General features: G+C 37.7%; 2 protein-coding genes across 2 annotated transcripts; both read right to left on the reverse strand.

Annotated features, from left to right (window-relative positions):
- Window positions 1-263: 263 nt before the first annotated feature.
- Window positions 264-1,538, reverse strand: LOC131683413 (breast cancer metastasis-suppressor 1-like protein). The gene is made up of 3 exons (XM_058965385.1): window positions 1,160-1,538; window positions 839-1,083; window positions 264-777 (listed from the first exon to the last, which is right to left on the reverse strand). The coding sequence occupies exons 1-3, from the start codon at window positions 1,356-1,358 to the stop codon at window positions 511-513; spliced, it is 711 nt and encodes a 236-aa protein (XP_058821368.1). The 5' UTR covers window positions 1,359-1,538; the 3' UTR covers window positions 264-510.
- An 8,097-nt stretch (window positions 1,539-9,635) lies between these two features.
- On the reverse strand, window positions 9,636-10,374 carry LOC131683414 (large ribosomal subunit protein mL49). The gene is made up of 2 exons (XM_058965386.1): window positions 10,251-10,374; window positions 9,636-10,195 (listed from the first exon to the last, which is right to left on the reverse strand). The coding sequence occupies exons 1-2, from the start codon at window positions 10,338-10,340 to the stop codon at window positions 9,734-9,736; spliced, it is 552 nt and encodes a 183-aa protein (XP_058821369.1). The 5' UTR covers window positions 10,341-10,374; the 3' UTR covers window positions 9,636-9,733.
- Window positions 10,375-13,651: the final 3,277 nt, after the last annotated feature.

A 13,651-nucleotide genomic window follows, 5' to 3' on the forward strand; every position in this document is an offset into this window, starting at 1 on the left:
TTTCTAGATTTTTTTTTCTAGTTTTCTATAGCTGAGCTATAGCTCGGTGCAGCGTTCTATAACTATCACTGTACTAGCGAAAGCTTTCGTTCATCGGTGCTCGTGCTACTTGCTAGCCCAACGAACTTAGCTTTGACACATTATGAGCCAGCGCACAAGAATAGCACACTTTGCAGCACCGTTTTTGTGCATGCCTGCGCACAAGGACATTACCGCAATGAATTCGGTCTTTGAGATGCCAAATAATCAATAAGCCAATCAACTCATTTTTGAAAGCATGCCTTCATTCTATTTTATTTTTTGCCAAATAAAAGCAATACGAACTTGTCAAAGTACAGCACATATAACAAAAGACTCACCCCAAGGACATTCACTTTATCATGGCGAACTGAGTAAAGTACTTATTGTGTAAAACTAAAAATACCTTAGAACTTAATTCGATTGAACATTGATTTAAACCTGATTCCTGCTGCGAACAAGGTTTTAACTACAGCTGGTTTACACCAAATATCAAGTGGCAGCAGCAGTCGATCTTTTCAGTGCCTTTCTTATTGACGTCCAATCTTCGAGAATATCCTCTTCCCGCAGCATGTAGACAATATACGGACCGGAAACAGTGACTGCCTTCTTTCGACCTGGACCTCGAACCTTTGAGGTTCTAGTACTCGTACCCCAATCAGCCCACGATATATCCACGTTATGCCGGTCCTCCTCGAGCCTTCGAATTTTCTCCATTAGTTCCTCGTATATTGCGTCCATGGCAAGCTGTTTTTCACTCTGTAGGAATCGAACGTTCAAAAATCAACTGTCCACGAGTTGTTTTTCAGTTATTGCTTACCTCAAAATGCTGACGAGCTGCCTGCAGTTCCGACTCGAACTTATGCCGGATATTTTCCATTCGAAAATTTTTAAGAATTTCGGCTACTTCTTTTCGGCTGTTCATATTGTCGGCTAGTCGTTGCAGTGGTGCGAGGTACTCCTGTGAGCGACCACCGCGAACCTCTTGCAGCTGCTGGTCTATTTGATTCATTTTTTCTTTGTATAATTGCTCCTTCAAGACCACAAATTGCTTCTCTAGATTGGCTGCAAGACGGATTAGATTTATTCCATTATCTCATCCAACACCTACTGCGATAGGTAGAATGAATTCAATACTCACTGAGATTTTCCAAACAATCGGATCTTCGCCTTTCGCATTCACCTTCGCTCATCTCGGAAGAATCATCGGAGTCCGGTTCATCCGCTTCCTCCGCACTAGAATCATGGTCCGGAGCACGACTGGATGCGGAGTGATCAGACTCTCCTCCAGACATATCACCATCCGCGTCACTTTCACCTTCATTTTTCACCGGAGGCATTCCAGGAAGCACTAAGCCAATTGATTACTGAGTTCCGATCGCAGAAACAAGTAATTGTTGCACCACAATCGACGCACAAAATGAAAAATGCGCAAAAAGTTGCGTTTTGGCTACTGCTACAAATTACAAAAACCAAACTGTTTAGTAGCCATCAAATATTTTGACGTTTACTGATCTGGCTCTGTTTTGTTCTAGTGTTACAGCGAAAGCTTTCCAAAACGTGAAGCATGAGGAAAAATACAACATGCTACATAGCGTTACTTTTCGAGCAACCGTAAAAAAACTGTAAAAAAAATTGCGGCGCTTTTTGTTTACAGTTAACTGTTACGACCAGCACGGGGACAACTTGACAGCTCCCATATATTGAACTCATAAGCAAATTTTGTGGTGATTTGTTGATGTCATGGCGGCTCGAATGGAGCAAAATTTGAAAAAGGCGCATCCCATTTATTATTTCCATATCTGTGAAAAATACACAATTTAAGCATTTCTACCATCAAATTTATTTCGCTGTTCAAATGAGAAACTATCTTCATTCCACAATACCTAAACAGAAACATAAATTCTGAATTTTGAATTTTAAAAATCCAAAATAAAATAAGTCGATTTTCGGAACTACAAGAAGATGACTTTCAAAATTAAGCCACTTCCACTTATAGTGCAATTTCCGAAAATCTTCCGGATCGAATCAACATCTCTTCCGTTAGGTTTCTATCAGACTGGAGCCGAGTAAAATGACAGAATAATTATGAAGGGATCCGTACCAAAATCATCGCAATATCTTTCGGACAGAATTATTGCAAAAATCGAACAAAACTCTGGCAGGAGTCGAACAATATTGTACATTTCTGACAGCATTCTTGCTGAAACCGAGCACTACCGGTTTGCTGTCAGAATTCTGATAAAATCATACAAATTCTATTGAAAACAAATTAATAACAATACATTTTGCTAAATGTGTAGAAAATCCTACGTATACTTATACGTATTTTCCCGATCGAAATACTAGAATCCTTGACGTTCTTAATAAACTTGAAACAAGGTGTTGTGGGTTCACGAATTGTTATGCTTGGTGATTTACTTTCATTGGCCAAAATGTTTTTCATTTACATTTCTAGAGAAAAGAGCACAAATGATTTTCCGATTACAAACTTCACGCAACAAGAAAACCAAAACATTTCTAGGAAGAAAGAGAGCCAGTTGCTAAAAACGGCTTCCAGCTAAATTTATAAAAAGATTTATGTAACTTTGCTGACGGTTTCCAGTTAGGGATAAATTTATTCTATAATAATAGTTTTCTTTATCCACATTTTGGAGTACGCTTTTTCTAAATGTTGTTCTAGCCGCATTTACGGCGTTCATAACACACGTAACGAAACACGCTTTTCTCTTAAAACTTTTTCGCTTCGTTGTTTGTGGTACTTGAACAGAGAAGGCATTCTAGCGGTGGTATATATATATATATATATATATATATATATATATATATATATATATATATATATATATATATATATATATATATATATATATATATATATATATATATATATATATATATATATATATATATATATATATATATATATATATATATATATATATATATATATATATATATATATATATATATATATATATATATATATATATATATATATATATATATATATATATATATATATATATATATATATATATATATATATATATATATATATATATATATATATATATATATATATATATATATATATATATATATATATATATATATATATATATATATATATATATATATATATATATATATATAATTTCTTCACTTGGATGAAAACCGGTTTTCAGCTAATTGGCCACCAGCAACACGAAAACTGGTTTTCAGTGAAAACCAGTTTTCATCCAGCGAAGAAATTGGCCATTAGAGCTCTCGCATGTATTTTTTTGCAAACGGGCAATAAGCATACTGTCAAAATTCACTGTGAGAGGGAATTCCAGACATATTGTAACTCACCGAGAACGGATATTACCATTTTATGAAAGAGAAAAGTTTTTTCTTTCGTCTACTGATGTGAGTTAGAATCGGTGAGTGATGGTAAACCATTACGGAATGTGCCAAAATTCCCTATGTAAAAAAATTGCCACAAATTTCTCCACCCCCCCCCCCCCCCCCCCCCCTCATTACGTAACAATTTCTTGAAAAAAGTTTTGTCTTCGGCAAAAACATGTTACGTAACGATCTAGCATACTCCCCTGCGCCATGTGTCACAATATGTTACAATTTATCGTACTCTCTCTTCCCCCTAAATACGATACGTAATTTATGAATGGTCCCACAATATTGTTCAAATTTTCTAAAGAACAGCTGATAAGCAACAGTCAACGAAGAGTGCAAGCAAATCTAGAGTTTTTTCATTACATCATATCTAGCAGCTTGTAGTTGTGATATATTTTATGTGCTGTATTGCAACCGAGAGTGTAGATATGAGGTTTGGCATTGGAAAAACATACTAACTACAGTCGACTTGGAGAAACATCTAAGCTTTGGTATACTATATGTGACATTTTGACTTAAGGTTAAATTTTAAATTAACATGTAAAGAGTTATTATTTTTTTCTATTATTTGTGGACGATAAAGAGTCAATGCTTGGCTTTTATTTGGCATAATTAACTCAGTTTGTTTACATTTGTTAGATATTACGTTTTGAATAATCGGTATAGAAATATCGTTTCGGACGAGCTGGGGCTTGAAAAATAGCACTATGTAACTTAGCATGTTTTGCTTCATACAAAAGCTTTCATCATAGACACCAAATCGATGTTACACATGAAGCAAAATACGCAGTTACTTTGCGAGCCCCAGTTCGAAAGCAATTACTTAGTTAAGCTCAGCCGGAAATGAACCGGAGTTCTGGCTGGCTCCAGCTCGTATTGCGGCTCGTGACACAACCGATCCCACTGAGACGTCCAAAAAATTGTTTCAAAATCGTTCAACACGGGTCCAATGATGGACGTTCGTTGAACGGTTATTTGGACGATGTCAAAATTGGTCCAACGAATGTCCTTCATTGGACGATTTTGAAACCAACCGTTCTTAGGGGGATTCTAGTTAGAATTAGAGAGCTCTAGTTAGAGTCCGGCCATGACGCGTTTGACGTAGCCAAACGAGCAGAAATCTGACGCATTTCTAATGTGAATACGTCAAATTTTATGTTCGTTTGAATACGTCATGACCTCTTGGCCACACTCTAACTACACTGATAAAAAATCACACTATAAAACCAAAGAAAATTTAACATCATTTTCCAGTGCACTTGCCTGTTGAAAAGCAAATCAAATGATTTCTCTTCGAATTTCACATAAACATCTATTAAAACCAGGTTCATGTGCTATTTCAAATTATTTTCATACTACATTGTCTTTTGGCGCCAGAGGTTAATATTGCTCTGGTGGGCTTTGTTATTCGTATATGTTTACCCTGCTCCAAAAATCTGTAGTTTAAGATGGTCAAAAATCCTCGTCTTGTAATATTACGGAGATAGCTCAATTGGATAAAGTGTCAGTCCACTTAGTGTCAACGAAGCATTCTTCAGAAGGCGGCGAGAGCAAAATAATATTTCATCAATCGATAGAATTGAAATGTGAAGGGGAGGAGATTTTTTTCTCCAGCTAATATTTTATCCATCGCTAGACCTAAAATATGCATGCCACCATAAGAGTGAAGTCAAAAAAAGCCTACCTATCGAGCACAATTGGAATCCATCTCTGATACCTCTGCAGCAAAGTTGGATTCTAATTTTGCTCGATAGGTCGACTTTTTTCGGCTTCAGTTAGAATCTAGTTAGAATCGGTTATGTCACTGGAGCCCGTATACGAACTGGAACCAGCCAGAATTCCAGTTCATTTCCGGCTGAACTTTACTGGGTAGGCTGCGCACGCCGAACGAGGTGTATGCAGGTGTGCATCAGCTGTCACTTTTCTTCGGTCAAACAAGAAGAAATGAAGAAGAAAACAGAAGCACGTGGTCCCATACTTCATTCTAGTAAACATTATTTGCTCTTTTGCTATCTCGGACGCCATACTTATTTTTACCATGTGCTTACAAGCTTCGTTTCGATTGGTCGGTTTGTTGATTATGTGCTTCGCGGTCCTAGGCCGCCATGATTAATTTCACTAGCAACAAACCAACACACTCAAACATGACGAATGTGAACACCTATACTATAATGCATCTCGCACGCAGGCGAAGTCGACATAAAGTTGACTTTTACTGTGAGCCGTGTTTACCAGCATTGCTTCACAGCTAATTGGCAGTGTTGGCTAAAGGCCTTAGTATAAAGGTACACAGAGTGTGCAGAAAGTGAAGCCGAAAAAAGTCTACTTATCGAACAAAATTAGAATCCAACTTTGCTGCAGAGGTATCAGAGATGGATTCCAATTGTGCTCTATATATCTCTATGTATAGGCTTTTTTGACTTCACTCTTTGCGCAACTGTTCTCTATAGACTGTGCTGTGCCCCAAACAACTCAATTTTTTTCCCTTACTTCGCGGAAGACCTCTCGTTTTGTTTTTGACAACACTAACAAATGCGAATGCGACGCACAATAAGTTAAATGAACTTATTCTTTGGGTTGTTTTATTTTTGCGTGAAGCAACCAGCCGGCAACAGTAAACAAATGCCGTTTTCGATTGCAATGCACCAGTGTAGTGGCTTATTTGACGTATAGGACACCACGCAGTTGCAATGTGTATAGACATATATGTAGACGTGATGTGTACGATTCTCCATCTCATTTGGCAAAAATTCCACCCAATTTAACCTCAATCTTGCACTAACGCAACTGCACATAGATTAGTTAAGTGGAGTGCACTGGTTTCGCACTTTCGAGCAGAAGTGTTAATGGAACATACCCAGTTCTCTGCACTTCTGCTCGTAAATGCAAATCCAGTGCACTCCACTACACTGGTGCACATCAATCGAAAAGCCCAAAAGAGAGCAGCCAAAAGTCAATCCGGTTGAGCTGGTGCTAGAAAAGTGACGCTGTGTACGCCCCCGAGGATGAATCGAACCTGCGTTCGTTACTAAAGAAATTAAGCAGTTTCTTAATGAACACTACAGTCATATTACCTATTAGTAGGACCACAGGGAACAGACAATAATTGTCTAATTATTGGACTAGAACAAAAATTATTTAAAAAACCTGTTTTAATCCACCCAGTGGTGTGATTGTGCCTTTCTCATTTATCCAAAGTATGACTCATTAGCTAGTTATTATATTCAATATAATAGGGATCTTTAGGGGTGTGCGGGTTAAGGCATATTCTGATGCAGATTAGTACCGTGAGTTAATATCTCAGTTCTTATTAAATTTTTAGGCCCGAAACTATCGAAAAAAACATTTTTTAGTCTGTTTCCTTTTAGGACAATAACACATCCAAACCCATGCGACTTGCACGACTCTATAGGTTGCCTTATCAGATCTACCATAGTTTGCAGATGAAACTTGGGATGGCAGGCTGCTAGCGGATTGACAAAGTACCAGATCATGCTGTGTGGGGTGTTGTCCCGGTTAACAATGAGGCGAACGAGATATTTGCAGATACGTCATTTAGTGGGACAACTGTCAGTTTGTTGGTTGAATTTAATTTGGTTTTTTTTAATTTAAAAATCAGAAAAGAATAATTAAGGTTTAAGAATGATACGAGTGCACTCGTAAGGACACCTGCTATCAACACATATGAAAAATTGGCACAATTTTTCCAAATTAAAGATCCCTATTGTGGAAATGTGTACAGTCGTGATTCGCTGGTTGGGCCACACCTCTGTCCAACTAACGAATTTGATTGTTAGTTGGACCGACTGACAGATGTCAAAAACACTCCAAAGGAGACGTTAGTAGTATAATTGCATCTATTCACATCTCTAATAATTGTCAGATTGAATGTCAAAGTAAATTTGACATAAGATTTTGACGTTCAGATGCTTTTTAGTTGGACAATGGTCCAACTAGCGGAGGTCCAACTAAAAAGCGGTCCAGTTAAAAAGTGTCCAGCCAGCGAATCACGACTGTATTACGTTTTTACATTCTGATTGGTCACAAATGATATAGGCCTGCAAATTCAAATAATGTTGCACCCAGTTTAATATGTATAACATCATTCAGACATCATGGCTTTGTCTGTTTATATGGGTATTTGCTGCGTGACCGAACTTTTCAACCCATAACTTCAAAACCGGAAATCGACTCAACTAAAAATTCATCATATGGGAGAGTTATACCTTACATTTGAAACTAAGTTTGTGTAAATTGGTTCAGCCATCTCTGAGCAAGTTGAGTTTGAATGACACAGACATAAATTCACAGCAGAGTTAAAAATATTCAACTTCATTGAATGAAAATTGATCATATTCAGCCGCATTCATTTTCAATATTCAGTGACGCAGCTGAAAACGTCAAACGAACAAACCGCCCACTCATCCAAGCAGATTTTCATTCGTATCCGATTATTACACGAAGCGACCGTGCAGCAACGAATCAAACGGATCAAAGTAGGCCCTGGCACAATGAAAGCGATGATGATTGTTGTTTCATATGCTTTATCGGTATTTGAAAACAGTTTCCCAGATAATTATTGTAATGAATATATTGTACAATATTCAACTGAATGACTTACATGGATATTTGAATGAATATTGTTTCTATTCACCGCGAGTCGAATCAGGTTCATTTTCAACCGTCAGAAAAGAGCTTCGATTATTTTTAACTCTGATTCACAGATATTTTTCGATCTCGCCGAACTGAATCGAGTTGTATATAACACTCGGCCAGATGCAAAAAAGTTGATTTTAAAGTAATTGCATAGCCCTTGTTTGTATGAGAAGGGCAAAACGTGTGTAAACTTTAAAATTGATAAAGTTAAAAATAAGTGTTTCACTGTTGCCATCTACGCAACGGTTTGCTACATGTGTTCACTGACGCAAATATACTTAAGAATTTCCTAAGTCGCAACTTATGAAGCTACACAATTTTAATTTCATTGAACGCTTATGCATTTCATAAGTTCGCCCTATGGAATTTATAGGCGTATGTAATGTTGTTCATAATCGTATTATTGCGCAAAGGTCATAATTTTACCATATGAAATCAGTGAAATTAGGCATTTTTGTAAGTGGATTGAATTTAATGTTCTTTTTTCAAATTTGGGGAAATGTAAGTAAATATTCTTCGTAACTCTTTGCTCCATATTTTACATTACTTTCATAAGAAATGTATTGAATTTTCTCAAACTTTCAAGACATTTCCATTCACTTACTGCTTATTGGAAATATTATGAGACTTCACAAACTCATCAAAACATCAAACTAGAGATAAATGCTCCTTATTCATGTGAATTAATTCGTTTAAATAAAAAAATATATGTTTTGAAATGAAAAATATGCTGAGTTAATATTTTCTCGAACTAGCGCCATATGACAACATCTACAACAAATTTATATTCAAGCATGATGATTTACATAAGCACAGTCGCATGAAAGCTATAAAGATGGCTTAAAAATTTCATTAGCATTACTTATGAAAATTCTAAGTGACTCGATGGCCATTTTTTTCTCCGAGTCGTAAGTCAAACTTATGATTTTCATATGGGATACTTGTGGCGCCGAATCATAAGTGATTCTTATGGAATTCATTAGTTATTTTATCTCGGTGTTTGATAGTTGCACCACAGACTAACAGACATAACACTCGAAAACAATGCTTCGCCCACTTTAACGGTCATTTTAAATATATTTGTAGTTGGGACTGTGGCCACATTTGAAATTATGGCGCCAATGACATATGAACAAGCATAAGGGAGATAGACCAAAAATTTGAAAAATTGTTCCCAAACCTGAGGGGTAACCCATCAGCAAATGAGTGTTTGTTACTGTGTATGAAAGGTGGAGCTAGTGTTCTGGGAAAATTGCGGGATCGATGTTTTTTGTGGGAATTCCCTCATAGTGTTATGTCTGTTAGTCTGTGGTTGCACTACAACTGCATCGTATCAATCATTGCGCTACCTACAAACGTTTGCCAACCTGGCTTGAAACAGCTGATTTATTCGGAATTTCAGCTGCGGGTGTTTACAGTTAAATGTTTGTTATCTGGAGAGACACAACGTACAATGTCTTCTATAAGAGATAAATTACTTCCACAGACACGGTTCATTTGGAAAAATAATGACATGCTTATTACATTTTAATATTTCGGCATAAGAGTTAATCGTCCTTTATGGATTCTACATAACTTCGGTTGTACTAACATTGTTCATCCATCTTTATTTCAAATGTTCTGGGCATCCACTCGGTTTTTTCTACATTACGAACATTGTCGATTACAATCCCTTACTCAGGAGAAACTGCTCAACAATCGTAACAAAATCTCCTTTCAGTTCAATCTGAGCGTTCATTTCGTTCACCCGGGTAACAATCTGTTTATTCAATTTACTTTCAATTAAATACCTCAACTCAGCCTCCAACTGCCATATATCTCCGTCAATACGTCTCACTGCAGTAATAATACGTTGTCCCCGATAGCTTCGTCTCAGATATACTGGGAGCATATGGTTTTTAGTGCGAGCTACAAAATACTTAAGTCCCGGGTCAGGGCTGGCAGGCTTCCAGCCTGAAGGATACGAGCTTCTAGCAATTGGAGCTGGAACGACGCGAGGTGCAATAAGTCGTTCTACGTATTTCCATTCAGGAGAATTCTTAACGACTTCTACTTCCGGAAATTGGTCTATATTTTCCAAGGGTTCCGATGCCCGGAATGAAGACATGCGTAAGCCATCCAGCACCTTAAATGACGGACAATTTACATATAAAATCGAACAAACAATTCATAAAACTTACCGATACATTCCGAAGTAATTGTTTATTATTTAAACAAGATAATAAAGGTTTATTGTTGAAAAAATTTGAAGCTAATGCTCGGCTAAACATTTTAGCAGATTATTTTGGTTTTGTAGTCCTAGGTTTACTATATCATAACGCAAGCCGTCAAGGAATTATGCAATGTGTAACCTATGTAACACATAACTATCTTAGCTGTTTATCGAAGATTCGAACCAATCCTTAGGACAGAGTAATTAAAAACCTATTTTAATCCACCTAGCGGTGCAATTGTGCCTTTCTCAATCATGGATCACGAGAATGTGTGCGTTGTTTATATTCATTAAAAGCTTTTAAATGCATATATTACATTTTATTATTATACATCACATGACAACTATATACAAGAAAATAAATCATTATTCGAGTTCTAAAATTTTGAAAAAGAAAAAACAGCCACGGTAATATTGAACTGAAATACCTTTCTATTGAGAAAGGCAAAAAGGTGCGAAATCGTCAGTCCCAAAAAGTCGATTTTTACAAAAAAATTTTTTTCGAGATAACATAAAATCTCGACGTTTCATGCATTTTACAGATGTTTGGCATCAAAAATACGAATTCGATTTCTGAAATTTCATGAGGTCCCCCCTTTGAAAAAAAATTTGAGTTCCGGCTTATATGGGAATTTCATATGTGACCGGACGGTTTAGTCTATATGTCCGGAACCATATAAGCGATCCGTATGAAATTTTATAGACATCTATGGGGATATTATAGCTATCATTTATGACTAAGCTTGTGAAAATCGGCCCAACCATTTCAGGGAAACTGATGTGAGTTCGTAAATTTTGAAAGATGGCCGCTTTTCCCGGGCACTTCCGGAACCGTCTATGGTGGTCAATGTAGTCAACGAAAGTTTGGTTGGCCGTTGGTGACCTAGAACAGCAAATTTAAGTTGTTTGAGAGACATTTTAGCGAAATTTTTACCTTTTTTGCTTTCATCGGAGTATCGGTTTGAATCACAATTTGCTATGTGATCGCACGCCACAACCTGTAACTCCGGAACCGGAAGTCGGATCGGGATGAAATTAAATAGCCATTTACGGGGACGCAACATCTTTCATTTGAGACTAAGTTTGGTTGATTCGGTCTAGCCACCTCCGAGAAACCGATGTGACTGTTAGTCTGAATTTGGATACTTCCGCCGGGGCTTCCGGAACCGATGATGGTGGCCAATGTGGCCAAATAGACTTTGAATGGATGTTAGTGACCTAATACTACAAATCGAAGCAGTTGTGGTCATATTTTGGAAAAAATTTCACCTTTATACATTCATTGCAGAATTTCTTAAAATCGACATTTTCTGCGTGTTCGTACTCATCACCCTGTAATTCCGGAACCGGAAGTCGGATCCATTAGAAATTCAATAGCAGCCTATGGGAACGTTGCACCTTTCATTTGGGACTAAGTTTGTAAAAATCGGTTCATCCATCTCTGAGAAAAGTGAGTGAGATTGTGTTCGCGTACACACACACAGACGCACATACACACACACATACATACACACACACATACATACACACACAGACATTTGCCGAACTCGACGAACTGAATCGAATGGTATATGTCACTCGGCCCTCCGGGCCTCCGTTAAAAAGTCGGTTTTCAGAGCAATTGCAATACCTTTCTATTGAGAAAGGCAAAAAGGTGCGAAATCGGCAAAGTCCCAAGTCGATTTTGATAAAAAAAATTTTTCGAGATAACATAAAATCTCGACGTTTCATGCATTTTAAAGATGTTTGGCATCAAAAATACGAATTCGATTTCTGAAATTTCATGGGGTCCCCCCTTTGAAAAAAAAATTAGAGTTCCGACTTATATGGGAATTTCATATGTGACCGGACGATTTAGTCTATATTTCCGGACCCATATAAGCGATCCGTACGAAATTTTATATACATCTGTGGGGATATTATAGCTATCATTTGGGACTAAGCTTGTGAAAATCGGCCCAACCATTTTCGAGAAACTGATGTGAGTTCGTAAATTTTGAAAGATGGCCGCTTTTCCCGGGCACTTCCGGAACCGTCTATGGTGGTCAATGTAGTCAACGAAAGTTTGGTTGGCCGTCGGTGACCTAGAACAGCAAATTCAAGTTGTTTGAGAGACATTTTAGCGAAATTTTTACCTTTTTTGCTTCCATCGGAGTATAGGTTTGAATCACAATTTGCTATGTGATCGCACGCCACAGCCCGTAACTCCGGAACCGGAAATCGGATCGGGATGAAATTAAATAGCCATTTACAGGGACGCAATACCTTTCATTTGAGACTAAGTTTAACCGAATCGGTCTAGCCATCTCCGAGAAACCGATGTGACTGTTATTCTGAATTTAGATACTTCCGCCGGGGCTTCTGGAACCGATGATGGTGGCCAATGTGACCAAAGAGACTTTGAATGGCTGTTAATGACCTAGTACTACAAATCGAAGCAGTTGTGGTCACATTTTGGAAAAATTTTCACCATTATACATTCATTGCAGAATTTCTTAAAATCGACATTTTCTGCGTGATCGTACTCATCACCCTGTAATTCCGGAACCGGAAGTCGGATCCATTAGAAATTCAATAGCAGCCTATGGGAACGTTGCACCTTTCATTTGGGACTAAGTTTGTAAAAATCGGTTCATCCATCTCTGAGAAAAGTGAGTGAGATTGTGTTCGCGTACACACACACAGACGCACATACACACACACATACATACATACACACACATACATACACACACACAGACATTTGCCGAACTCGACGAACTGAAAAATACGAATTCGATTTTTGAAATTTCATGGGGTCCCCCCTTTGAAAAAAATTTTGAGTTCCGGCTTATATGGGAATTTCATGTGTGACCGGACCGTTCAGTCTATATTTCCGGAACCATACAAGCGATCCGTGCGAAATTTTACAGACATCTGTGGGGATAATGGAGCTATCATTTGGGACTAAGTTTGTGAAAATCGGCCCAACCATTTCCGAGAAACTGATATGAGTTTGCTAGTTATGAAAGATGGCCGCTTTTCCCGGGCACTTCCGGAACCGTCTATGGTGGTCAATGTAGTCAACGAAAGTTTGTTTGGCCGTCGGTGACCTAGAACTGCAAAGTTAAGTTATTTGAGAGACATTTTAGCGAAATTTTTACCTTTTTTGCTTTCATCGGAGTATCGGTTTGAATCACAATTTGCTATGTGATCGCACGCCACAACCCGTAACTCCGGAACCGGAAGTCGGTTGGGGATAAAATTTAATAGCCATTTACGGGGACGCAATACCTTTCATTTGAGGTCAAGTTTAGTCGAATCGGTCTAGCCATCTCCGAGAAACCGATGTGACTGTTACTCTGAATTTGGATACTTCCGCCGGGGCTT

This window comes from Topomyia yanbarensis, chromosome 2 (genome assembly GCF_030247195.1).
Source record: "Topomyia yanbarensis strain Yona2022 chromosome 2, ASM3024719v1, whole genome shotgun sequence".
NCBI classification, from domain to species: Eukaryota; Metazoa; Arthropoda; class Insecta; order Diptera; family Culicidae; genus Topomyia; species Topomyia yanbarensis.

Coding starts and splice junctions, on each gene's coding strand:
- LOC131683413 (XM_058965385.1), bottom strand. CDS start 1,358: ATGCCTCCGGTGAAAAATGAAGGTGAAAGTGACGCGGATGGTGATATG. Junction 1,084..1,159: donor CGATTGTTTGGAAAATCTCA/GTGAGTATTGAA, acceptor TCCGTCTTGCAG/CCAATCTAGAGAAGCAATTT. Junction 778..838: donor CAGCTCGTCAGCATTTTGAG/GTAAGCAATAAC, acceptor CGATTCCTACAG/AGTGAAAAACAGCTTGCCAT.
- LOC131683414 (XM_058965386.1), bottom strand. CDS start 10,340: ATGTTTAGCCGAGCATTAGCTTCAAATTTTTTCAACAATAAACCTTTA. Junction 10,196..10,250: donor AATTACTTCGGAATGTATCG/GTAAGTTTTATG, acceptor CCGTCATTTAAG/GTGCTGGATGGCTTACGCAT.